Below are 26,630 nucleotides of genomic sequence, written 5' to 3' on the forward strand. Positions count from 1 at the left end.
CATGTAAATCTATTTTGGTACAACCTCAAAATACAATTATGAACCTGAAAATGAGCAGAATGAGGGCGCTTTGAAGGAAAAAAAAGCTCAATCATTGGTCTTTTAACGTATCCATTTCATTTGATGTGTACTTTATTGTTCGATTTGTTTATGCATTTTAAAATCTTCCCCCAGAATAAGGCGGAGGACCATTAATTGTTTTTAACTGTGTTTTAAATTATTGTACCTTAGACGTATACTTTCTACTCATCTCGCAGCTTAAAAAAACACCGGCAAGCAGGAGGAATAACCCCTAAAATATATGGATCTGATACATTTTAATGCTTCACCAACTTCATTTCAGATTTTTAAAGGTGCTCTAAGTGATTTCACGCGGTGGGGGGGAGGGGGAGGAGAAGGGGGGGGGGGGGGGGGGGGGAGCTAGTCTCTTTTTGTTTGAAAATCCTTCGAACGTCAACAAGAAGTATCCTCACCTCTAACATCTCTTAGAGCACCTTTAAACCTTTTGAAGGATCCGTGGGTACTCCGTCTTCAGAAGACACTCGAGTCATTTCCTCATGTGAGTGCAGAAACAAAAAATGCAGCATTATAGATGGAGTATTGCAAACAAAAGTTAAAATTATACAGATTATAAAAAACAAATCACACTTAACAATTTTAGCGGTGTAGACTACGTGATTAAGCAGTCATGATTTTTCACAGAAAGTAAAAACAAGCTGGTGCTCAGCAACAAAGTGGCAACGCTGTCGAGATCACTACTGAACACACACACACGCACACGCACACACACACACACACACAGGATATGACATAGACCACCCTGATTAACACTTTACAAGTGGCACTGTATCAAGTCCATTAAAAAAGATGATTTTTCATGGTGAGTATGGAAATGCGAAGCCTCTGCTCAAAGCCAGCATACGGCGGTAAAAATAATCCTAAAACTAAACATGAATGAATGAAAACTGAGATTATTCATCTGGGATTTGAGTCGCCAGGACAGTGTCATCAGCGTAGAAACACATAATTGATATGAAAAGCAACATTTGGCCGTGATATAAGAAAAAAGGCGATTCGATTTTTTGGACTTCGTACCCTGAATTCACTCATCGAAGACTCCATCGGGACAAACCAAGACCCCTGATTGGCCAGAGGTGTGTACCGCAGTGGGTTGTCATTGGTCGATTATTTTATATTTCTGCTCGCTAGAAGGTAAAATAAAAAAAATGAAAAAAAAATGACCTCAGATCAGGCGTTGGAGGCAAATTACCCTCAAATCCACAGTTCATAGACTTTGCTAGGATACGATAAGGAAAACGTGGCCACAAAGCGTTCTGGAGCAGCTGTACGTCCAATCCCAACTTCCAGAAAAGAGAATACTTGGTATTGTCTCCTTACCTAACTTATCTTCTTATTCTCCAAAACCTTCATTCCTTGTGTGTCGATTGTGTTTTCTTCACTCCGTATATAATCAAATTAAAATGAATGGTGTACAGAAGCCAAACACAGAAACAGCTATGTCCGAGGATCACACACCACACACCGAACGCCATGGTAACCGTTGTAAAAAATAACCCTTTGATTTCACCGAGCTCCTATCTGCCGCCATACGACGGTCGCCATTTGGCATCCCACCTTGGTATTTGTTTGGGGATGCCAAGTGGAAGTACACCATTCACTCGTAGTAGATACCAGGCCTTCAGTTTCCACAACTCTGGGTATATTTTTACACTTAATTTGTCCAAAACTTGCATTCCTTGCCCCTCCTGGACTACCATAACCCCCCCCCTCCCCCATCCCCCCAATCCAACACCTTCAGTCCTTATATGGTCAACAGCTTCCTGTTGCTCCACTAGCCCCTCCCACTTTGGTCCTTACACGGTCAAACATTCGGTAGAGTCTGTGAGCTCGTCCTCCTTTGAGTCTTTAAATGGAAAACATCGTGTGTTTAAGTAGCCGTTAGCTCCGCCCCCTGACCCCTCCGTGACGTCAGAGGTCAAAGGTCAGTGACCTTGTTCTCCAGGGCGGCAGCGATCTGTTGCAGGCGGAGGGTCAGCTGTTTGTTCTGGGCCGCCGGGTCCTCGTCCAGGGACTGGATGATCTGAAGACCGGAACACAAAAAGTAAAATCTCAACATTTCCCCTAAAAAATTTAAGATTTAAAATGTCTTACAAGGAAAAACCATCAGTCTAAAGTTTATTTTGCTTATCTTTTATTGTAGTTGTTGTCATTTTAGAGTGTGTTATTTGCTAAATTGTCAAATAATAGTTTGCATGAACTGAGAAAGTTGATGATCTGAAGGAGACGAACACACAAAAGACTCAAACTGACAAAAATGAAAACAAGCAGCTGTCAGACAAAATCCTATATTTTCTTGGTAATATTGTTAAGATAATAAGTATCTCAAATTTCAACTGGTGTTCACTGTTTCTCCGTGGCTGAATCTCACTTCCTTTAATTTACACTTCAAAGCTCTTGTTCCTGCCCAGAGGAGCGAGGATGGAGAAGGGGAGCGAGGATGGAGGATGGATCTCTGAGGAGCTATGAGCGAGGATGGAGAAGGGGAGCTAGGACGGAGGATGGATCTCTGAGGAGCTATGAGCGAGGATGGAGAAGGGGAGCTAGGATGGAGGATGGATCTCTGAGGAGCTATGAGCGAGGATGGTGAAGGGGAGCGAGGATGGAGGATGGATCTCTGAGGAGCTATGAGTGAGGATGGAGAAGGGGAGCTAGGATGGAGGATGGATCTCTGAGGAGCTATGAGCGAGGATGGAGAAGGGGAGCTAGGATGGAGGATGTGTCTCTGAGGAGCTATGAGCGAGGATGGAGAAGGGGAGCTAGGATGGAAGATGGATCTCTGAGGAGCTATGAGCGAGGATGGAGAAGGGGAGCTAGGATGGAGGATGGATCTCTGAGGAGCTATGAGCGAGGATGGTGAAGGGGAGCGAGGATGGAGGATGGATCTCTGAGGAGCTATGAGTGAGGATGGAGAAGGGGAGCTAGGATGGAGGATGGATCTCTGAGGAGCTATGAGTGAGGATGGAGAAGGGGAGCTAGGATGGAGGATGGATCTCTGAGGAGCTATGAGCGAGGATGGAGAAGGGGAGCTAGGATGGAGGATGGATCTCTGAGGAGCTATGAGCAAGGATGGAGAAGGGGAGCTAGGATGGAGGATGGATCTCTAAAGAGCTATGAGCAAGGATGGAGAAGGGGAGCGAGGATGTAAGATGGATCTCTAAAGAGCTATGAGCGAGGATGGAGAAGGGGAGCGAGGATGTAAGATGGATCTCTGAGGAGCTATGAGCGAGGATGGAGAAGGGGAGCTAGGATGGAGGATGGATCTCTGAGGAGCTATGAGCGAGGATGGAGAAGGGGAGCTAGGATGGAGGATGGATCTCTGAGAAGCTATGAGCGATGATGGAGAAGGGGAGCGAGGATGGAGGATGGATCTCTGAGGAGCTATGAGCGATGATGGAGAAGGGGAGCTAGGATGGAGGATGGATCTCTGAGGAGCTATGAGCGAGGATGGAGAAGGGGAGCGAGGATGGAGAAGGGGAGCTAGGATGGAGGATGGATCTCTGAGGAGCTATGAGCGAGGAAGGAGAAGGGGAGCTAGGATGGAGGATGGATCTCTGAGGAGCTATGAGCGAGGATGGAGAAGGGGAGCGAGGATGGAGAAGGGGAGCTAGGATGGAGGATGGATCTCTGAGGAGCTATGAGCGAGGATGGAGAAGGGGAGCTAGGATGGAGGATGGATCTCTGAGGAGCTATGAGCGAGGATCCACTACACCAACCTTCCCTGAAACCGTGCAGCTGCAAGCTTTTTTTAAATGTATTTTTTTACTGAATGATGGTTTATTTCAGCTTCATTTGATGCAGTCAGCTGTGAGCGAGGATGGAGAAGGGGAGCGAGGATGGAGAAGGGGAGCGAGGATGGAGAAGACGAGCTAGGATGGAGGATGGATGCAGTTCATAATAAATCCAGGCTTCAAGAAAAAACAAATCTACGTAAAACCTTAATGGAATGCTTCCTTGCATTGATGAAAAACATTAAACTCTTAAATGACACCCTACATGATCAAGGGAAGCAAGTGAAGGAACCGTGGATATAATTTAAGGAAAAGGAGGTTCAGCCCGTTTGACTTGACGCATCAGCCCAGCTTGGTAGAGAAATGCGTCTCCATAGCAACAGGGCTACCTGCTTTAAGGTGCGTCTTAACTAGGAGTTGATGGCATCTAACTCGTGTCGTCTTCACGTCAAAATTGAAAATCCACACTTTTAGTGACACTTTTTATCAATGTTTTTAACCTTTTCTTACGTTTTTGTCCCTTTTTTTCCCCAATGTTTGTCCAATTTTGATGTGTTCAACACTATTTAACCCTGACTTATTAACCTTAGTTTTACAGTTATTTTTGGAATTTATTGTCAATAAACTTCATTTACAGGAAATTATACCTTCATCAGCACTATCTTAACAACTCTTTTTGCAACGTGAAATAGTCAAACAAAGCAGATATCTAAAAGGATGCAGGAGATAGAATAAGTAAGTAGATAAATCAAAAGTAGGTGTGGCACCACGACCAGAAGTAGAAATGTAACTGTACGCAGTAACGATTCGACATGAACAAAAAGACATTTCTTACCACATCGTAGTACTTGCTGGCGTACTGGTACAGCTGATGTAAGGCCAACTGGGTGTTCAGCTTGTCCGTGTGTTGCTACAAAGGAAACAAGCGTTACACATCATGGCTCTGACACACCGACCCCACGGCTGACCGCTGGCGGACGGACCGCCTCCCAGAGCACACCGGAGCGACGCCGACAGCGGCTGATTGGACGAACGCGTCACATGGGTCGGGTTTCTCCTGGAAAATCTAAGGCAGACTGTCATGGCGGCTAAAATAGTTCCCCGAAACCTGTTTCTGAAAAGCGAGAAATAGGCCGTGCAGCTGCTGAATCTTCATTTCAGATCCACGAAGCTCTGTTTAAAAGATTCTCGTCAGATTTTGAGAGACTCTAGTCCCGCTCGTCGTTTCCGGGGGTAGCTCTCCACCAATCAGATTGCTCGTTTGAGTCCGACTGCCGGCAGCGCCCGCCTTCCGACCGAGCGTGTCGGGTCGACCAGCTGATTATCGGGTTAGCGTGTCAGGGCCTTTACACATTACAGCTGTTAAAATCCTCTGAAGTGGACACCAGCTGCGTTTACATTAAAACAGTGAGTCGATTTTACAGACATTTTGGTAATATTGATGATGAAAAGTTCCATAAATCCCCACAAAGTTTGAGCTTTGAAACTCAGGTACGGTATTTCCTTTTTGATGACACCAAGCTCTGTCTTTAAAAAGTCTTTAAAAAGCAGATAAAGATCCACCTTTTATGCTTTTGTGTTTTATTAGGATTTACTGTGAGTTATTGTACTTTTTATGATTATTGATCTGTTTTAATGCATTTATTATTTTGGCCTGTGAAACACTTTATTATTATTATTATTATTAAGGGTTGTGGGTAAGGGGCTAGGCAATGCATTATTTTAAAGATAGTACGTGAGTGTGTGTGTGTGTGTGTGTGTGTGTGTGTGTGTGTGTGTTTACATTATGTATGCATGTTGATGTGTGTGTACTAGGACGCTTTACCAGCACAGTTTAAATACTCCTTTAAGGTTTGGTTTGTTTTGTACTATTTCTCCTTTGAGTATTGTTAATCTTTGTACTTGCTTATCTGGACATTTTGTTATATTGCCACCTTTATTTAAATAAGGTGCTGCTGGTGCTATGTATATGATACTTTTCCTGGAATAAACGGATTAAAAACAACAACAACAACAACAACAACAAAACCTACCCTGGAAACCTCAGCAAGGTGTGTGTTCATGTCCTGGTCGCTGACTGGAACCATCTGTCTGATGCCCTTGTAGTAACTGAAGAAAACACACACAAACACACATTAATCAAATTATATTAAATGGCAATGACATTTGTAGGTAAAATAACAATTTATTTGGTGTTTTATACATTGTTAGTCTTATAAGTTGGAATTGTTGTAACTGGTGGACCCATGTGTCACCCAGCTGTTTTGCTAAATAGGGGTGGGACAATTATTATCGGTATTGTGAGCCGTGTATCGTATCGTGAGATACCCTGTGATTCCCACCCCTTGTAAACACCCCCCCCCCCTCCCACACACACACACACACACACACACACACACACACACACAAACTCACTCGTCCACCATCTTCTTGTACGTGGAAATCTCTTTTGCATAGAGCAGCTTGTTGCTGGGAGACTCCTGCAGAAAAAAACAACAACAACAAAAGGGAGATCATTACCAAAGCCTCTCAGAATCACCCTGAAACTTTGTTCTGTGTGAAGTGAAGTTGTTTTACATAGAAAATCCTCTCCAGGGTTTATTTTGCGATCGAGTGCTATCAGCCCGCCTCCTCGACTGCTGCGAGTCCCAGAAAGACTTCCGACAGCAGCCAGTGGAGGGCGGCGAGCGTTGTAACAACTGGCCTGAGAATCCTCCCGGTCTTAACTTTTCTTCAGTATCAGAGTAAACCAGTAATAGTTGTCTGTACATCTATGGGTACACTGCAAACAGGAGCTGAATATCTAATTCTGCATACTTTTGGTCATTGAGTCTGACTGCCCATGTGACTTGTTAAATCGGCCCAAATTAAAGCTGACGCTCCTCCGACTGACGACGGCACGGAACACACCCAACAGATTTGAGTCACCGACCTCGCCAGACTGTCTGACGGCCGATAGGTGTTTAAGGGTGTTTCCTCAAGAAAATGTGATGTTTTTTCAATAAAAAACAAACAAAAACAACATAATTTTGGGCCATTATTATCACCATACCTGTGTCTGAAACATTAGAAAAGCTAGGGGAGATAATAAATAAATAAATAACACCCAAAAAGTTCAAAGACAAAGCTTGCTAAAGAAGTCCAACACAATCATTAGACCTGTGAAAAGTCTTTTAGTTAGTTTGATTGTTAGTTGAAGTGTTTGGCACCATTTCCCGGGTTAGGGGTAGTGTGTGTGTGTGTGTTGTGTGTGTGTGTGTGTGTGTGTGGGTGTGTGGTGTGTGGTGTGTGTGGGGAACTGACTCGACTGAGCTTGTGCTCCGTCTTGGTGCAGGCGTCCATGAAGGTCTGGGCGATGACGTGCAGCGACGCGTCCACCACCTCCGTCACGTGCACGTCGAAGATGAAGCCGGGGTTCCTCAGGATGTTCACCCAAAACCGCATCGGCAAGCTGGGGACAGAGACAGACTCGGGGTCAGGAAGTTGCACATGAACGCACATTAAAAAAAGCTTTAAAAGCAGAAATTTCTCAGAAACTGACTGACTTGACATTGCACATTAACATACAATACTATATATAACCAATAAACATATACATGTCCCCAGGATTGGGCATTGGGAACCGGTTCCAACTTGGTATTGTCTCAAAATTACGATTCCAATGATATCGTTTTTTATTTCAATCGTTGTAAAAGTAAAGGTTTGGGTTTCCGTAGCGACTGCCGTACTTCCAGGCGCTTGTTGAGTTGCAGCCATGGAGCCCAATAACCTCCGTTAGAAGTGTGTCTTTATTATCCATTGAAAAAGCCCGGTTAAAACGGTTAATCACCACTGAATCAAAATAAAATGGGAAATAAGCAAGTGACCCATTTCAACTCCACTCGTCAAAGAATCCTTATCGAGAACCAATAAGAACCGAAATCAAAAGGAAGTATCGGGATAGGAATCAGAGATATTAAACTCCCAACGATGCCCAACGATGCATATCGCAGCGTAAACAGGGACTGAAGGGACTCGGCTGAAGAAAAAACTAGCAGACGCCTATCCTGTGTTCTTATCGATTAGATAAGACACTTTATTTCTCATTGTACAAACCTGAGATGCCCACAGCTAACAAGACTAAAATACATAAAATAGGTTTAAGAAATAGATAGTTACACATGATATGCAAACTGCACTTGTCCCCATAAAAATAGTTTGCAGTGAGCAATGTGTTAACACTAGCACATGAAATCCATCCTGTGGTTCCACTTCTTCTCCATAGAAAATTAGGTCCTTAAAGTCCTGGACCACCTCCCCCCCCCCCCCCCCCCCCCCCCCCTCCCTGTTGATGCTGATGGGATGGTCACCATCTTTTCTGTGCTTCCTGAAGCCATTACTCTCAATCTCCTGATTAAGATTAAGAATATTTATTATACTACATTTGGGCCAGAACGCTTGATCTCAACCGACTATCTTACTAAAAGAGAAAACAATCAAAAAAAGCCTTTACTCGTCGCCCGTTTGCTACACCAAAAAGTGTAATTAACAGATTAAACGGTGTGTTTGTCTGCTCTAAATGAAGGGAAACCATTAATCCCAACTGCTTCCACTGTTTCCCTCCTCTCCTCCTCTCCTCTTCTCTCCTCCCTCCATCCTCTGATCTCTTCCTGCCGTCTCTTCCTCCACCGACCATAACCCTGGTCAATAATTCACGACGGCTGATGAATATTTCATTTGTCCGACTTGTGATTGACAGGCGGAGCTCAAGGCAGCGCTGGACTGGGGTAAAACATCAGTACTGGACTTTTGAGAGCCGAGCCAAACCAGACCAGACCAGACCAGACCAGACCAGACCATAATTAGTGGACACCAAGTGTCCCTGACCTCCCCTTCAACATGGGATTGGTTATGGTTAGGGGAGGGATGTCAGGGCAAGCCAATCAGAGTTGACCTCTCCCCTAACATCCTACCATCTATTGACCCAAAAAACATTTGACCAAAGGTGACATTTATTCATCTTTTCAGTATATATTAAAGAGTTTTATCTGTTTTACTACTTTTTGTATTTGTATTGTTGACTCTAATTTTCTTATTGATGTTTTATTTATTTTTTATTTTTTAGGGAGACAATTTTAAAAACCGTCCAGGGACAACGGATGAAAAACAGCCTTTTGGCTAATTCTGGTGCATTTACAGCAATGTTAATTAATGTACACTGTCCCTGTCAAAAACATTAACAAAATAAAATAAAATATTTACAAGTTGTGTACATCACCTGTACTACGACCCTAATCACACACACACACACACACACACACACACACACACACACACACACACACACACACACACACACACACACACACACACAGTGTCTACATACACTACTTGTTAGCTATATTTAGTGTGTGTGTGTGTGTGTGTGTGTGTGTGTGTGTGTGTGTGTGTGTGTGTGTATGTACCTGTTAGTCTTCCAGATGTGCAGCGTCTCCTCGTCCACGTTGTCGTGTCTCAGCGCCTGTTCGTCCAGGAAGTCAAAGAAGTATTTGACGGCAGGAGGGACGACGGTGCTCGCGCACAAGACGCTGCGGAAGAAGTCGTCACAAACTGCTGCAAAGTGCCCTGTAAACACACACACACACACAACACACACACTGTTTACGTATCTATATACATATGAGTATTCTTCCTTTTCTTTTAAATCTATTTTCTTGGAAAACGCTGCCCATTTCTCTCCTTGCACGCTATGAAATGATCCTTCTCCAGCATCTGATATTTACATGTCCTGACAGTGCAGTTTTTGAGTAAATGTACTTCATCATGTCCCACACACCTTGACAGACAGCAGCCGGGTCAGGTAGATCTCAGTGATGGCTTTGGTCATGGACTTGTCCTTCATGCTGCCTCTCTTGGACTTCCCTTCGTCGAGTTCATCCGCCGGCCTCACCAGGTGGAAGGTGCTGTCGTCCTCCAGCAGGGCGTTTTCTGTTCAGGAGACGCACACATCGAACCATTAGAGCTCCGTCTTTAATCAGACGGGACGTCACGTTTACGGGAACATTGCTGTGAGGGAGGGAGCGCAGCTTGGAGTTTAAAATGTTATTCTAGTAAGCAAGCAGACGGTTTTTAATGTTCCCTCGGTTACATCTTCACATCAACTGCATCCTTTAAAGTCATTAAAGAGCACATTCTCTGGCCTGTTTTTAAATATCTGACAGAAAGCACAAGCATAAAACAACAGCGCAGTAAGTTGGGACTCCTTTTAACGTATTTTAGCCACCTAAAAACCTTTTAAACACCTAATAAAAATCTTTTTCAATATTTCCAGCGCCTCACCGTGCTGTCAGACAGATCTTTACGATGGGGAACTCTCTTCAGAGCCACCAGACTCCTTTGAAAAAAACCCGGTAATTTTATCTCGCAGAACACGGGAGTTGTTGCTTTACCGCTGCCTTGATCAGTTAGTTAGTGTTATTGTGTTACTTTGTTGTTTTAAAGTGTTAGTTTGGAGTCGCCAAAATCACACAATAACAAACTAACCGATGGAGGCAGAGGTAGAGCAGCAACTCCCGTGTTCTGAGAGATGAAATGTTAGGTCAAAGGAGTCTCGTGGCTCTGAAGAGACGGCTTCAGTTCCCCTGTCTGACAGCAAGGTGAAGCGCTGACAATATTCTACATATCGCGTCCATTTACACTAACAAATGTTTTGGTGTCTAAAGTGTGTTTAGCTGCCCCCCCCGATCCCCCCCCCCCCCCCCCCCCCCGTCCACAGTGTTTAGATTTTCTTAATAATTTGATATGAAGATTTGCACGTTCAAGATTTTTACAGCAATATTATCAAATTATAATAAATCGTAAAATTATTATTGTTATTTTGATTTATTGCATGTCAATTTTATTCACCTCTAAAAATAAGTGTAAGAACATGAAAACTGTATTTCAGTAAAGCAAAGTTACATCTACTTCTGCCCAAAAGTCTGCATCATGTGTGTGTGTGTATGTGTGTGTGTGTGTGTGTGTGCCTGTGTGCGTGTGTGTGCGTGTGCATACTCTCTTCGTAGTTGTATTGATGCTGGTGGAAAGACTGCGTGTGTGTGTGTGTGTGTGCACGTGTGTGTGTGTGCGTGTGTGCGTGCGTGTCTGTGTATGTGTGTGTGTGTGTGTGTGTGCGCGTGTCTGCGTGTGTGTGCGTGCGTGTCTGTGTATGTGTGTGTCTGTGTGTGTGCGTACTCTCTTCATAGTTGTCTTGATGCTGGTGGAAAGACTGCGCGTGTGTGTGTGTGTGTGTGCACGTGTGTGTGTGTGTGTGTGTGTGTGCGTGTGTGTCTGGGTGTGTGCGTACTCTCTTCATAGTTGTCTTGATGCTGGTGGAAAGACTGCGTGTGTGTGTGTGTGTGTGCACGTGTGTGCGTGTGTGTGTATGTGTGTATGTGTGTGTGTGCGTGTGTGCGTGTGTGTCTGGGTGTGTGCGTACTCTCTTCAAAGTTGTCTTGATGCTGGTGGAAAGACTGCGTGTGTGTGTGTGTGTGGTGTGCACGTGTTGTGTGTGTGTGTGTGTGTGCGTGTGTGTCTGGGTGTGTGCGTACTCTCTTCATAGTTGTCTTGATGCTGGTGGAAAGACTGCGTGTGTGTGTGTGTGTGTGTGCACGTGTGTGTGTGTTTTGTGTGTGTGCGTGTGTGTCTGGGTGTGTGCGTACTCTCTTCATAGTTGTCTTGATGCTGGTGGAAAGACTGCGTGTGTATAACTCTGGACAGAACCAACGTGGCGTTGTCTCGGACCTGGAAGACAAGAAATGAGAATAAATCCCGATTCTCTGGATCTGAACACACAGTTAGGAAAAGTTTCCCTTCGTCTCACGGAAACTTTCTCCATAAATAATTTCCTTTGAGTGTCAGAGGGGAAGCTGTCGGAGTGCTTTTAGTTTCGGCTGGTCTCACGCGGCTCGACACTTCTCTGTGTCTGGTCTCGACACACAGGGGCACGGCGGATTACAATCATCCGGGGTCTGATGCAGGATCGTGTACTCTGGTCGGACGCGCTGCGTTACCTGAAGCTCGGGACAACCCTGAAGAAGAAAACTACAAACACGCAACAAACCCAACGTAACGGTTGCTTCCACCAACCTGCACGACCCTGCAAATCAATAGTTCCCTGTTCTTAAACCAAAACAAACAGCGACTTTTATTTTGGGGGGTCAGAACGCAGCAACCAGACTTCTCGCTGGTTTTAACAGACGACTTCACATCACCCCAATCGTTCTTCTTAAATGAGTAATACTACTAATGTATCCTTCATTCTTAAATCTCTCTACTAAATTACAATTTACACTGTTGTTATTACACACAGGCCTGAACTACACACACACACACACACACACACACACACACACACACACACACACACACACACACACACACACACACACACACACACACACACACACACCACACACACACACACACACATGCTCAGTACCAATACATGCACTAACGGAGAGATGTTGGAGTGGGGGGGGGGCTGCCCATGGAAAGGCACCCTTGGCACCTTGACCGTGCCCAGGAGGAGAACTGGAACTGAGAACCAGGAGGAGAACCTCTCCAGCTACCAGTCCACCACCATAGTTACCAAAGCTAACTTAGGTAAAGCTGGTTATTTATGTTATAATTAACAATAACCTGTTTGGGAGAATGTTAGCGTGAGATTGAACACTACAGTAGGCTAAATGCCAACGTTGTTTTCAATTTAAAAAAAACTATTTGCACAAAGCGAGCCGATCCACTTCTCCATGTTGATAAGAGCATTAAAATGAGAAAAAAAAAAAAAAATGAATGGGACAAAAAAGAAATGAAGGGACATTTAGAATAGATAAAAAAATATGCCATTAATTACGAGTTAACTATAACATTAATGGGATTAATTGAGATTAAATATTTGTACTCGTTTGACAGTGTACATAATCTATTTTTTCCTAAAATACAGTGAGTGAAAGAAGTATTGAACATATCGACACGTTTTTAATTTATACAACGTGGACAGAACATTGTGGCCTTGTTCGGAAAGGTGCTATGGAAAGGAAGTGTGTTATTATAAAGTAGAATACTTATAATAATAATAATAATAAGTATTGTGCAGGACAGAGTCTGGACATGAGACTCACGTTGTAGTGAGCCAGGGTGTTGAGTCTCTTCCAGCGTCCCTCTCTCTGGGACGTGAGGTCCAGGTCTGACAGGATCTGGCCCGTGGAGCCAGGACGCCACTCTGTGGACGGAGGACAGAGTCCACTGATTATTAATGTGTGTTTCTCATATTTAACGCTGTCTTCGTATGTATGTATTTGTCCTGCGTTTGGTTTTTCTGGGATTGTTTCCCTTCCTCTCTCTGTTAGAAGAGATCTGGCCCTCAGTGAGATTACCTGAGTAAACTAACGCTATACAGTTTGTAAAACAGGCCAAGTGAAAAAACTTAAAATCCACATTGCACTTTAATGTTATTTTGTGATTTGGCTGCTGTAACTGTGTAATTTGATAAAGTATTTCCTCTCTCTTACTCTAAGGGAAACTAAGCTGAATCACACAGTCTGTATTAAAGCTTTGTCTGACAACATTATTAGATCTCATGTCATCCTTAACTTAATGCGCAATCTATAAATATGACTCCATCTGATAAGAAATAGTTTGTTTTAGTGACGGTCTAAGACCATTTCAAAGAAGGGGCCAGGCCGGGGCCACATGCAATGTTTATGGGGTTACAAATAAAAGTCTTACATAACCCAACCCTCCAAAGGTTCGGATCTACAAAAGACCAACGACACACACTTATGTTTTCCTCCGTGTAAGCTCACGGGCGCACGTCATTAAAAAAAAAAAAAGTTAGCATTTCAGAACCTTAGGAAATGGACAGCAGCCGACACCAACACACACGTCTAATAACTCGATAGTTATAGGTTATTATAATTTAAATTATGCTACAGACTCACTTCATTACTCTAATTACACATTCAATTTAATTTTAACGTCACTTACACCGCAATATTGTTTCTTATATCATGGCAACCGCACTTTAAAATACCTTTAAAATACCTTTATTTGACGCCATTTTGCTGACATTTTCAGTTTTACTAATCATTGTCTGTTGTTTGCCTGTATTTCTTGTGTGTTTACTTGTTTGTGTGTTTTTGTTTTTTGCTGTTATTGAAAAAATGCTGCTGCTGTAACAACAAAATTTCCCCGTTGTGGGTTGAATAAAGTCTAATCTAGTATCTAGTATCTAAAGCTGTAAAGTAGTTTCAACTGAGGACAACGCCACTTCTCACAAATCCAGACAGGGTTGGAGATGCGACGTAACCGTGAACAGCTTCGCGAGAAATGAAGAATCCGTGGAGCAGGGGACTGAAACCAATCACACTACCACAGGCGCTCCACTCAGCACCACCTGCAGTGTTTCCTCTTTAAATGAATGTAGTCTACTGGCAGTCTGGCACACGTGGGTGCTCAGTGTTTTCCATGGGTGCTCCCACGGTATCGGCCCCTATGCATTCAGGGTTCAACGGTATGGGTTGCCCAATGTCCCGGGTTAAAAGTAAAACGCCACGTCGGAAAAATGAATAATAACCCAGCGGCCCGTTTGGGGCATCAACGTAATCATTTGATCATGATCATTTGATTTGAATGTGTCGTTTGCCAATCAAGATGCGAGTTGCCACTTGATGCTTTTGACAGGTTTATTTTTTTTGACATTTTTTCACACTTTGGATGCTTTCACTGTTCAAAGAAATGTTGACATTTGACAAGTTTTTTTTCCCAATATTAGTTTTGCCGTGGGCTTTTATAGGGGCCGGTAAAAATGTACTTGGGGCATGTGGATTTTTATGTTTTTTACTTGCCCAACTTTAGAGTTGAACCTGAAACAACGACATTAACCAATAAACACACAGCAGGACGAGGAGGAGACAGGAGGACACACTCTCCCGGTCTGGGGAGTAAGCCTGACTACACAACGGTGGGTGGAGCTAAACGTTTGACCCCGCACACTTGCCCCATAGCACCCGGAAGAGGAAGAATGTGAAAAAAACAACACAGGATGTTCACCCCGGAGACCAGAGATCGTTTACCGCGAGTCACGTTTGCGTCCCCCTGTTCTTCTTTTCCATTTTTATTATTCAAATCTCATTATATTGAGAATGGTGCAGTTGGGTCTGTGACAGCGAACCGATTTCTCTGTATAAATATCAACATGATGATTGTTGGTTCTTACCGAGGGCGACGCTCTCCACGCCGGGTCTCTGCGAGTACGGCAGGTTCCTGTACACCTGGTCGATGATCTTCTCTTTCACCTGAAGGACGCACAATTAAAATGTTATCACAAAAACTACAATTAGATTTCATTCACGTTTATCAGCACAGCCAGAAATATCACAGAGCACACGCAACAACACGATGAAAGCCAGAGTTAAACAACTAAAGACACACTGACTGCAGAAATGTCCACATTTGGTCCTCGGGTCGAACTTGACCCGTTTTGAACGTTTCAACCAGGGCTGTAGTCAAGACCACCTTTGTCGAGTCCAAGACAAGTCCAAGACCACCTTTGTCAAGTTCTAGGACAGAATGAAGGACAGACTGAAGGACAGAATGGAGGACAGACTGAAGGACAGAATGGAGGACAGACTGAAGGACAGAATGGAGGACAGACTGAAGGACAGAATGAAGGACAGAATGAAGGACTTGTCTCCGGACGTTGGAGAGACTCTGAAAGCAGACCCACCTGGGAGATGGTGTCACAGTTCAACACCTTCACGGGAGTCACGTCTGGTCCCTCTCCGTGCACCAGCACCTGCAGAGTCTGACATCACACACACACACACACACACACACACACACACACACACACAACACACACACACACACACACACACACACACACACACACACACACACACACACACACACACACACACACACACACACACCACCCCACACTTCGGTCAAACTCCTGATCGCAGATTCAGATTATCCACCAGATTTCTCTCATTAAGACCCGCCATGTTGCCCTTATTTGATTTGATGATGTCCTTGATTTCACATGTTAGTTTTTAGTGAGTGTTGCGTGTACTCACCAGAACGGAGTACTACATGTACGGAGTACTGCGTGTACTCACCAGTACGGAGTACTGCGTGTACTCACCAGTACGGAGTATTGCGTGTACTCACCAGTACGGAGTACTCCACGTCGTCCCCCAGCAGCCCCGTATCGTTCAGGGTGTATTTGGCTTTCTTCATCTTGGCGTCCACCGGCCCTTTCTCCACCTGGTGCTTCAGGGCCTTGAACAGTTTGTAAAGAGGCTCCCCAGCCGTGTCCTGAAGCACAGACACGGGGGGGGGGGGGGGGGGGGGGGGGACTAAAGTCAATCAACGTTCCCCTGCTGATCCGGATCACAACGTCAAAAAAATGTGGGATTAGAAGCAAGAAAAGAGCGTGATTATGCTTTTTGTTGTAATTGACGAGGTACTGTAGCCGATCCCTCTCACCCCGGACACAAGCTGGTTGAGACCCCCCCTCTGCGGTCCATCAGGACCAAAACCTCACACCAACAAGGTCCCAGACCCCCACTGACACTTACACCCCCCCCCCCCGGACAATTGCCCATCCATATACTTTCTACTCTTTGCAATCTTGCATTCAACCCATTTAGCCTTAGGTATATTGTACATATTTGTTTTTTCTGCATTCATTTTTTTTTTATGTTAAAGTTTAATATGTGTGTTTGTTTATTAATAAACCCTTTTCTGACTCTGATTCTATGTCTGTACTAATCTGAATGATTTATGAAAGCTAACATTCAGTTAGTATTTCAACTTTAATGGCATATACTCTATATTCAGTACATACTCTATTAATAGAGTGTAAATGGTGTAGCCACTATGAATGGCAGTAATTTAAATGAATTTGAGAAGATGTCATTGAAATGGATATTTATCTGAATATGTAGACTACTTGAAGTGAAACGAATGTGAGTATGTAGAAATGGATATGAATTATAGAAATGAATATGTGGAAACATGAATCCAAGTTTAAGGGTAGTGGTGTATTGGACCATAGCTGATCCGTGGATCAGGTCCACTGAACAGGTTCAACAACACAGAGAGAGACAGGGGGGACTTTCTGAGAGTCAATTATAACTGAAGGAACAGAAGAAGAAGAAGAAGAAGAAAGAAGAAGAAGAAGAGAAGGCGAGGAAAGAGGAACTGATCGAAGAGGAATACAAACATCTAAGAGAAATAAAAATACAAAAACAACAGAATGATAAGGTGTTACCCTGAGGAACTGATAGATACAGATGGACATCCAGTTACAGAGCATCCTCTCCACCACCGTCTCTGACCTACACACACACACACACACACACACACACACACACACACACACACACACACACACACACACACACACACACACACCACACACACACACACACACAACCACACAAATATTAGGAGAGTTTTCTATCATTTAAACCATACAACTATGACAGATTAAAGAGACAGAAATGCATAAATAAACTCCAGCCGAGATAAATCAATAGCTAAGGAAACGATGGAACTGGATCAGTTGATTGATCAGCAAATGTTTTGGGGTTTTCAGCTGCAAAATTAAGAAACGACAGATTGAAAACACTCTGATAAGGGTTGTTTTTGTAATTAAAAATATAAAAAGGCATGGACGTTTCAAAAAGGGAAGGACCCCAAAAGCATATTGCTTCCTCCTACTCCCTTCAGAAAAGACTATTTATTTATTTAGCTTATCTTGCTTTTTCTTCTCATATATGCATATATAATACATACATACATATATATATATATATATATAATATATATATATATATATATATATATATATATATATATATATAACTACTTTTATGGGATTTTCTTATTTTTTCTTCATTTTTCTTCTCAAAACGTTGTCAAAGCATGTCCTAAAAACAAAACAAAAAGCGTAAAAAAGGATGAAAAAGAAATGATACTTTCGAGAAGAAGCATGCAGAAGCATAATGTTTATAAAACCTACTTTTATGCACCTACTTCACAATGTCATATTGTAAAAATAAATGAATAAAAAGATATGCGTATATGACATTTTAGGTCATACAACAACACACAATACACTTACATTGCCATTTATTTCCCATGTTTAGGTCACTTCCTTTCTATAGTGTTGTGTTGTTTTCTTGAATCTATTTCTGCACTGTATACTATGTCTTGTATTTTAAGTATTTGTGTTTATTGTTTAGCATGTTAGTCAATATAAAACTATCCATCCATTAGAATAAAAGTGTTATTGGCAATCGTTTGTTCTCCCATGTGTCTTTTCCACCAAGACTAACCAGGTGCTGGTTCTGGTTCTGGTGCTAGGTCTGGTGCTGGTTCTACTCCAGTTCTCTAAGAACCAGCTGGATCTTCCCCAGCCTGAGAGCCATCAGACCGTTGGTTTCCTCCCCAGACCACGGTGGTTCTGGTTCTGGTGCTAGGTCTGGTGCTGGTTCTACTCCAGTTCTCTAAGAACCAGCTGGATCTTCCCCAGCCTGAGAGCCATCAGACCGTTGGTTTCCTCCCCAGACCACGGTGGTTCTGGTTTCCTCCCCAGACCACGGTGGTTGTGGTTTCCCCCCCAGACCACGGTGGTTCTGGTGTCCTCCCCAGGAACCACGGGTTGGTCTGATGGTTTCCCCCCCAGACCACGGTGGTTCTGGTGTCCTCCCAGACCACGGTGGTTGTGGTTTCCCCCCCAGACCACGGTGGTTCTGGTTCTGGTGCTAGGTCTGGTGCTGGTTCTACTCCAGTTCTCTAAGAACCAGCTGGATCTTCCCCAGCCTGAGAGCCATCAGACCGTTGGTTTCCTCCCCAGACCACGGTGGTTCTGGTGTCCTCCCCAGACCACGGTGGTTGTGGTTTCCCCCCCAGACCACGGTGGTTCTGGTGTCCTCCCCAGACCACGGTGGTTGTGGTTTCCCCCCCAGACCACGGTGGTTCTGGTGTCCTCCCCAGACCACGGTGGTTTTCCGACCACGGTGGTTGTGGTTTCCCCCCCAGACCACGGTGGTTCTGGTGTCCTCCCCAGACCACGGTGGTTCTGGTTTCCTCCCCAGACCACGGTGGTTCTGGTTTCCTCCCCAGACCACGGTGGTTCTGGTTTCCCATCCATGTCCAATGCTAACATCAACAGCTCTCTATGGTTAACAGCTGACCAGGGTTTTCAAAATGGCGGCCAGACGTTTATGGTTTTCCGACGTCATGATAACCCCGCCCCCCCAGAACCTGACGTAACCGGTTCTTATCTCCAGACCAGCGCTACGTTGGTGCTGAGTTGAACCTGTTTTCTTGGCCCAGAGCCAGGTTTATTTATGTGGAAAAGCAAAGAACCAGTTTGATATTTGGCTCAGACTCCGAACCAGCACCAGAACTGCCTCGGTGGAGAAGACCTCCCAGACTGCCTGGGTGTGTGTGTGGTGTCGGCTCACCTTCGGAGCATGAGTTTGGGGTTTTTGTTCTGCACGTGCTCGTCCATCAGCTCCAGCAGCAGGGTCCTCATGATGTCCGTGTAGTACTCCAGTTTGCCGTGCAGCGCCACCGTCAGCAGGGAGGCAAAGTAACCCCGAGAGCGCGCGTTGAAGTCCGGACGGCTCTCCAGCGTGTGGATGAACTGGAAGGCGGAGAACATGGAGGACGGAGAACATGGAGTACATGAAACATGAAGGACGGAGAACATGGAGGACATGAAACATGGAGGACGGAGAACATGGAGGACATGAAACATGGAGGACATAGAACATGGAGGATGGAGAACATGGAGGACATGAAACATGGAGGACGGAGAACATGGAGGACATGAAACATGGAGGACGGAGAACATGGAGGACGGAGAACATGGAGAACGTGGAGAACATGTAGGACATGGAGGACATGGAGAACATGGAGGACATGGAGGACATGGAGGACATGGAGAACATGGAGAACATGGAGAACATGGACAACTTCAAACATGACACACAGCTCATTCTTAGCATTATCTGTATTTTAGTCTTTTCAATGTTTTCGTGCTTTCATCTCTTAGTATTATTGTCTCTTGGGTATTGTTGTTTTTACACGTGTCAAAGCACTTTGTAACTTCTTTTTGAAAAGTGCTATACAAATAAAGATTATTATTATTATTATTATTATTATTATTATTAATGGTCTTGGAAATGGCAGTTTGGCTCATCTAGCCTTTCTAGTTTCTAGCTTTCCTGGAGCTCTTAAACAACCTGATTAGATTAGATTAGATTAGATTAAACTTTATTGTCATTACACAGGTGCAAGGCAACGAAATGCAGTTCAGGTCTAACCAGAAGGTCAATAGCAGCAGGTGCAGGATATACACTGGTTCCATAAGGGCAGGACATGGATATGTACTGAATAAATATAGAAATGAATACTATTATAAACAGGATTTTACAGATAGATTTGTCCTATGAATATAATAGATAACTAGTATTGTGAACAGGATTTACAGCTGGATATGTACTGAATATAATATACAGGCGGATATTACTATAAATAAAAGTTTTACAGATATGTACAATGAACATAATATAAAGATGGTTGTTACTATAACGGCGTTTACAGGTGAATATGTAAAATTAATATATATATACAGACGGCTATTACTATAAACAGAATTTTTACAGATATGTATATAATAAGTTAGGCTAAAATGAGCAGTATAACAATGGATTTAAAGATATCATCCATGACCGGATAAAGCTACTAAGGGACTGTTAGTTTGCCCGTGTGCACAACCAGTATAGAATAATGTTGATGAGATATTTTGGGTTTAAATGGAGAATAGTTCTTCTACTGGAGCTAAAAACACAAGTGGAGATCACTTTTGGCTCCAAACCCTTAGGTGTCTTTTTAAAAATTAAATCATGCATGTTGGGTCTCATTTGGACCTCTACTGTCGTGCAGAAAAGACAAAGACTGACTGAGAGACGGAAGAAAAGGAGAACGGAAAACCGTGAAAAGCTCCAGACTCACGTTGATGAGGAAGGTTTTACTGTTCAGCAGGTTGGAGAACTGGTTGAGCGCCTGAGCCACGATGGCCTTGCGGGCTTCTGGGATTTGGATTTTTCCCGTGATCATGGTGTCGTTGGCGCCGTCCTTGGACGGCAGGAAGAAGTTTCGGTCGGTGTAGACCTTGTAGTCCAGGAAGGGGATCCGGGCCTCGCTCAGGTCACTGGTGTGGTCCTCCATTTCGATCATCAGATCTGACGGGGCGACAGAAACCAGGGAGTATTTTACAGATGTGGGATTTATTTATAATCTCCACATGGTGAAGAAGGGGTGTGTATGGGGGGCTGTAGTCTGCCGGTAATGCCTAAGTCTGTGATCAGGTTCAAAAGATCTGCAGCCTTGCAAACTGTTGGCTGGCTGGTTTGTGTACAGCAACCATAGCAACGCACAGAGCTGACCATGAGCCGTAAACTGTCACAAACTGCAGTAAAACCCCCGATTGAGATGCAGAGTCTGAATGTGCTGCATAGATGTCCAAAGAATGCTTCTAAAACCTGAATAGTACTGCACACATGTCTTATTCAGAGAATGCTATAGCTGGAGAAAGGCCTTATTCATCAAATCCTTTCCAGTATGTCAGAATATTAATTAAAATTCATTCAAATATGCAATGATTAAGGTCTCTTAATCAGGTCTCTGTCAGACTCTACAACACCTGCACCACCTGATAATGTTGGAGTTCCTCTTCCTGTTTTTCATCTCCTCCACACACAGTCTCTGTATATCTTTATCTGTATTTATATTTTTCCATTACAAGTACTTACTTTTTCAATATTATTTATGGTCACAGGTGAATATAACTTATAGTATGGATACCTGCTTTTGCTTTATTACTTTAATTACATTTTTAAGGTCACTTACTTACACTGCAATATTGTTTTTTTTGTACTATGGCAACCGCACTTTCCTTTACAAAACCTTTATTAGACGCCACTTTACTTCCAGTCTACCTTCTGCTCATTTTCTACTGTTTGCCTGTTTTTCTTGTGTGTTTACTGGTTTGTTGGTTTGTTTTTTTTGCTCTTATTGTTGAGAATGCTGCTGTAACAGAGGGATGAATAATCTAATCTAATTGTGCGTGTTTTTGTACCAGTGAACTCTTTCTTGCAGCGATCCCGGACGCTCTCCTCCAGACTGTCCAGCTGGTGTTTCACCTTCTCGTACTCCCGCTCCGCCTGCTGACTCTTCCTCCTGTCGGCACACGGGAAGACACGTAACGCATGAGAACAACTCACAGAGCAGAAAACGTGCCCGTGCCGTACGTGCGATCGGGTCGTCTGTCCAACCTGTAGCAGTACACGGACACGGCGATGAAGAGCAGCATGGGAACGATGACCGCGGGGATGATGATGGCCAGAGGGATGTTGTCTTTTCTGGCGTAGTAGACCGACCCCACAACCCACTCGCCGTGGCCGAACTTCACCTGGAGAGGGACAGAGACCACAGCCGATATTAGAGTTTAACCCTAAAATCAGCACTTTTTCAATCAGGCTTTTTATCGATGTTCATAACTTTTTCTTATGTTTTTGTCCCTTTTTTCAACACTTTCCCCCCCAATGTTTGTCACTTTTTTTTGACGTTTTAACACTGCGTTACACCGACTTATTAACTTTAGTTTTACGGTTATTTTTGGAATTTATGGTAAATAAGTCTCATTTATTGGAAATTATACCTGATGTTTGAGTTAGAAAAGCAGAAATTAGGAATTATTGAGACTAAAATTAAAGGAATGGATGTTGATGATAATCACAGACTGGAATATGTCAACTTTTACTCAATACTATTTCAAAACCACTTCAATTTGATTTCAAATGCTATAAAATTGAATAAGACCCAAGATTAATGAAAGTAGAGATTTGTACTTGGCAAAGAGCGTTGGAATCAATCATGTTATTTTGGGGAATTAAAAAGAACATTGAGATAGGACAACATGAGGACAACATGAGAGCAACATGACAAATAAACCATAACTTGTCATGACAAAACCGAATGACAAGCGACATGTCATAAACATTTATGACCCGTTTCTAATGTTTATGACACGTTCATGACAGTGTCACGTCACCCTTATGTAGATACCTTCAAGTAAAGTGTAACCCAAAGTGCTTTATATCAAAGGACCAAAAAATAAAAACACAAAATAGAGTCAAAATAAAAGCAGGGAGTAAAAGAAAAGATGTTTTTCATGATTGTTGAAATGCCGTCTGGATCGATGAGTTAAATATTTCACTCCCCACCTCCTCATGTAATCAGTTAATCCTGTACGTATGAGTGTGTGAATGTGTGAAACACCCATGACTGTATTACCCCTTCTGTTATATAAAGGATCTAAAGGGGGAACCCGTATGAAGGGAGGTGAGTCAGACACTTACCACAAGCTCCAGCAGGTCGTTGGTCGTGTCTCTGCGTTGGCGTTTGGATCTGGATTTGGGCTGCGAGGAAGGAGCCTCCAGGATCAACTTTTCATCCTGTGCACAGTCAACAGAAGGGGGGGCAAGAAACCTGTATTAGTGATATTAATATAGACCTGAACCAAAGAGGCAGCTTGGCCGTCTTCTGCCAGACTCATAAAAAAAAGGGACTTCACTTGAACAAACATCTCTGCAGCTTCAGATATGAGGGACGTGACTCTCCTTTTACTTCCTGTAAACAGAGACCAGTGTGTGTGTGTGTGTGTGTGTGTGTGTGTGTGTGTGTGTGTGTGTGTGTGTGTGTGTGTGTGTGTGAGACCAGTGTGTGTGTTTACCTGTAGTATGTTAACATGACACGAGGCGTCTCCAACAAACGCCTGGGCCTCTTCGGTTGTCATCGCCCTGGAGAAGCCTCGGCCCTGACCACGGCAGGAAAGAAGGAACAAAAGAGCGGAGAGAAAGAAGGGTAAACATATATATATATATATATATATATATATATATATATATATATATATATATATATATATATATATATAAAGTGTAAAAGTAGAGCTGGGTGATTTGGAGAAATTAAAATATAATGACTTCTTTGACTAAATACATCAATGTCAATATTGTAGGCTTGACTATTGGTGCTTTCACTAAATATTTACACAAAGAGAGTTTTGATAATTAATCACCAATACTGTCGATGCAATGACTAAAAGGGGTAAAGGGTAATAATAAAATAGCTAATTAGTCTGGTAGGTTCAGAAAATGACATACTTTTACTGTCAAGCAGCCTGTAAAAACAGGAAAAGAACTCTTGTGTCATATCACAATATCCAAAATTTAAGAGCCCCTCAAGCCTCATGTATCAATGTCAATGTGATATCCATATATTACCCAAGCCCTAGATGAAAAGGAACATAAGCTTTAAGTCTTTTTTCATTTTTTTCTGATCCATCCAGTGGTTGATGCTATGGTTTTACAGGCTTTGAGAAGCCGTTCAGGTTCAGGTCATCTTGGTTTTGGGCTACATGTGAAATGGTTTTTGGTGTGGTGGGGTAGTGCACTATAGGCCCCCTGTGGCGTGGCCTAAGCTTTTGTCATTTGGCACTCCCCCCCCCCCACATTACTTTTATTTTCATCATTTAAGTAGTTCAAAACCAGTACTTTTACACTTTTACTTAAGTAAAAAGCTTGAGTTGATACTTCTACAAAAGTCTTTTTAAACCCTAGTTACTTCTACCTAAGTAATAATTTTGAATACTTTTGACACATATGGTGTGTGTGCGTGTGTGTGTGTATGTGAATGTGTCTACAGTGTGTGTGTGTGTGTGTGTGTGTATATGAGTGTGTATGTGTGTGCTTGGCGTCCTCACAGTGACGATGATGATGCTGGTCTCGTCGGTGATGACGTTCTTGGCCAGGTCGTTGTGTGTATTGTCCGGTGTGTGTGTCTATGTGTAGTGTGTGTGTGTGTGTGTGTGTGTGTGTGTGTGTGTGTGTGTGTGTGTGTATATGAGTGTGTATGTGTGTGCTTGGCGTCCTCACAGTGACGATGATGATGCTGGTCTCGTCGGTGATGACGTTCTTGGCCAGGTCGTTGTGCGTATTGTCCGGTGTGTGTGTCTATGTGTAGTGTGTGTGGTGTGTGTGTGTGTGTGTGTGTGTGTGTGTGTGTGTGTGTGGTGTGTGTGTGTGTATATGAGTGTGTATGTGTGTGCTTGGCGTCCTCACAGTGACGATGATGATGCTGGTCTCGTCGGTGATGACGTTCTTGGCCAGGTCGTTGAAGGACGGGTCGGGGTGGTAGTCAAAGCCCTTCAGGTCCTCCTGCACGTCGTCCAGCTGGACCAGGGTCCGGGGGGACTGGCCGTCCACGCAGCAGTTCACCGCCGGAGAGTAGAACTGGAGGATGGTGTCGTTCTTACTCAGAGCCTCCTCCACAAACTGGAGAGAGAGAGGGAGAGAGAGAGAGAGAGAGATGTAAGGAGTCGACCCAGCCGTGTCACAACATCAGGACCAGTAAGACCCGCCTGCAAACAGTCTGTAGCTGATACCATCAAACTCCTTAATAATGAAGGTCCCGAGGTACGATGATGGATATATTTTGTGTATTCATTGTAATTTCTCTTTCTCCCTCTAGTATCTAGTGGAAGAAACCAGACACTCGGCACCCCCATTCAGCCCAAATGGAATGATCCTTTGTTTTTAATAACCACTGTATCACACACTTTGAGATTGGCAACTCTTGTCATGTTTTTATCAACTCAGAAATATAGCTAAAATTCAATCTATGTTAACTTTGAAGGACACCGAGACCATTTTACACGCCTTCAAAAAAATTCTATTGATCACTTTTAAAGCTCTTCATGGCCTCTCGCCTTGTTATATTTCCGACCTTTTAGTCCCATATGCACCAGCACGCACCCTGAGATCCTCGGGCAGAGGTCTGCTATCTGGTCCAGAGTCTGGACTGGAAACTAAAGGGGACAGGTGGTTTGGTGCCCGGGCCCCGAGGATCTGGACCAGCCTGCCCGAGGAAACCAGGTCTGCTGAGTCAGTGAACTCTTTTCAAGTCCCTTCTTAAAACCTACTTCTATAGGAGAGCCTCTCCCGATCTTATTTTACTTTACTTTATCCCTTTTATTTTATTGTATTTTACTAATTTTATATTTATGTGTATTTTAGTCTTTTCAATTTTTTCATGCTTTTCATCTTTTTGTATTATTGTCTCTTGGGTATTATTGTCTTTACACTTGTTAAAGCACTTTGTAACTTGTTTGTAACTTGATGGCTCCTCATGTTCACATTTTTTTCTAGTCAAGTGATTCCAGATTTGCCGTGCAGGCGTGACTGTGCCTCCCTCTCTTTCTTTTGGGGGAGCGATGATGAAGCGAGTCCTCTCCCCTGCAGCGAGGCTCTCCTGAGAGACTCTGTCACTCGAAGCTATTCAGCGGAGAAATGGAAGCATTGTCCCTTTTCTCTCTCTCTCGCTTTCAGGACTTTCAGACTCACAAAGTGTCTATTGTCGCTGCAGAGCGCTTACACTTCCAGCCACAACGTCGGACTATTTCTATTTTCATTGGTTTCATACACTTTCTGTCCTATTTCGTGTGCTATTAAATGGGGTTCTGTGGTCTAATTTGGGTCCGTTTACAGGTCCTTGAAGTGACAACGTTTGAGAGCCACGGCTCTAACGAGCGTAGATCAGACACCAAACAAGTACAAGACAAATATCTTTTTTTTTGTCTTCTGTTGTCAAAGCAAAGATGATCTGACAAGAACAAAAAAAAGGAAAATGCTAACTACTTTTTAGAGAATTATTTGT

General features: G+C 43.5%; 1 protein-coding gene across 1 annotated transcript in view; it reads right to left on the bottom strand.

Moving 5' to 3' along the window:
- Positions 1-495: 495 nt before the first annotated feature.
- Positions 496-26,630, bottom strand: part of LOC116673159 (plexin-B2-like) — a 61,700-nt gene continuing 35,565 nt past the window's right edge. Inside the window, 21 exon segments of the mRNA XM_032505326.1 lie at positions 496-2,101; positions 4,645-4,719; positions 5,843-5,918; positions 6,225-6,289; positions 7,113-7,260; positions 9,254-9,395; positions 9,398-9,413; positions 9,625-9,776; positions 11,489-11,570; positions 12,950-13,050; positions 15,046-15,124; positions 15,556-15,633; positions 16,002-16,148; positions 17,107-17,173; positions 19,310-19,491; positions 20,865-21,094; positions 21,991-22,091; positions 22,187-22,323; positions 23,273-23,368; positions 23,647-23,730; positions 25,037-25,249. Of these exon segments, the coding sequence (XP_032361217.1) occupies positions 1,997-2,101; positions 4,645-4,719; positions 5,843-5,918; positions 6,225-6,289; positions 7,113-7,260; positions 9,254-9,395; positions 9,398-9,413; positions 9,625-9,776; positions 11,489-11,570; positions 12,950-13,050; positions 15,046-15,124; positions 15,556-15,633; positions 16,002-16,148; positions 17,107-17,173; positions 19,310-19,491; positions 20,865-21,094; positions 21,991-22,091; positions 22,187-22,323; positions 23,273-23,368; positions 23,647-23,730; positions 25,037-25,249 (2,376 nt within the window). The 3' untranslated portion in view covers positions 496-1,996.

This window comes from Etheostoma spectabile, chromosome 23, assembly GCF_008692095.1.
Source record: "Etheostoma spectabile isolate EspeVRDwgs_2016 chromosome 23, UIUC_Espe_1.0, whole genome shotgun sequence".
Taxonomy (NCBI): Eukaryota; Metazoa; Chordata; class Actinopteri; order Perciformes; family Percidae; genus Etheostoma; species Etheostoma spectabile.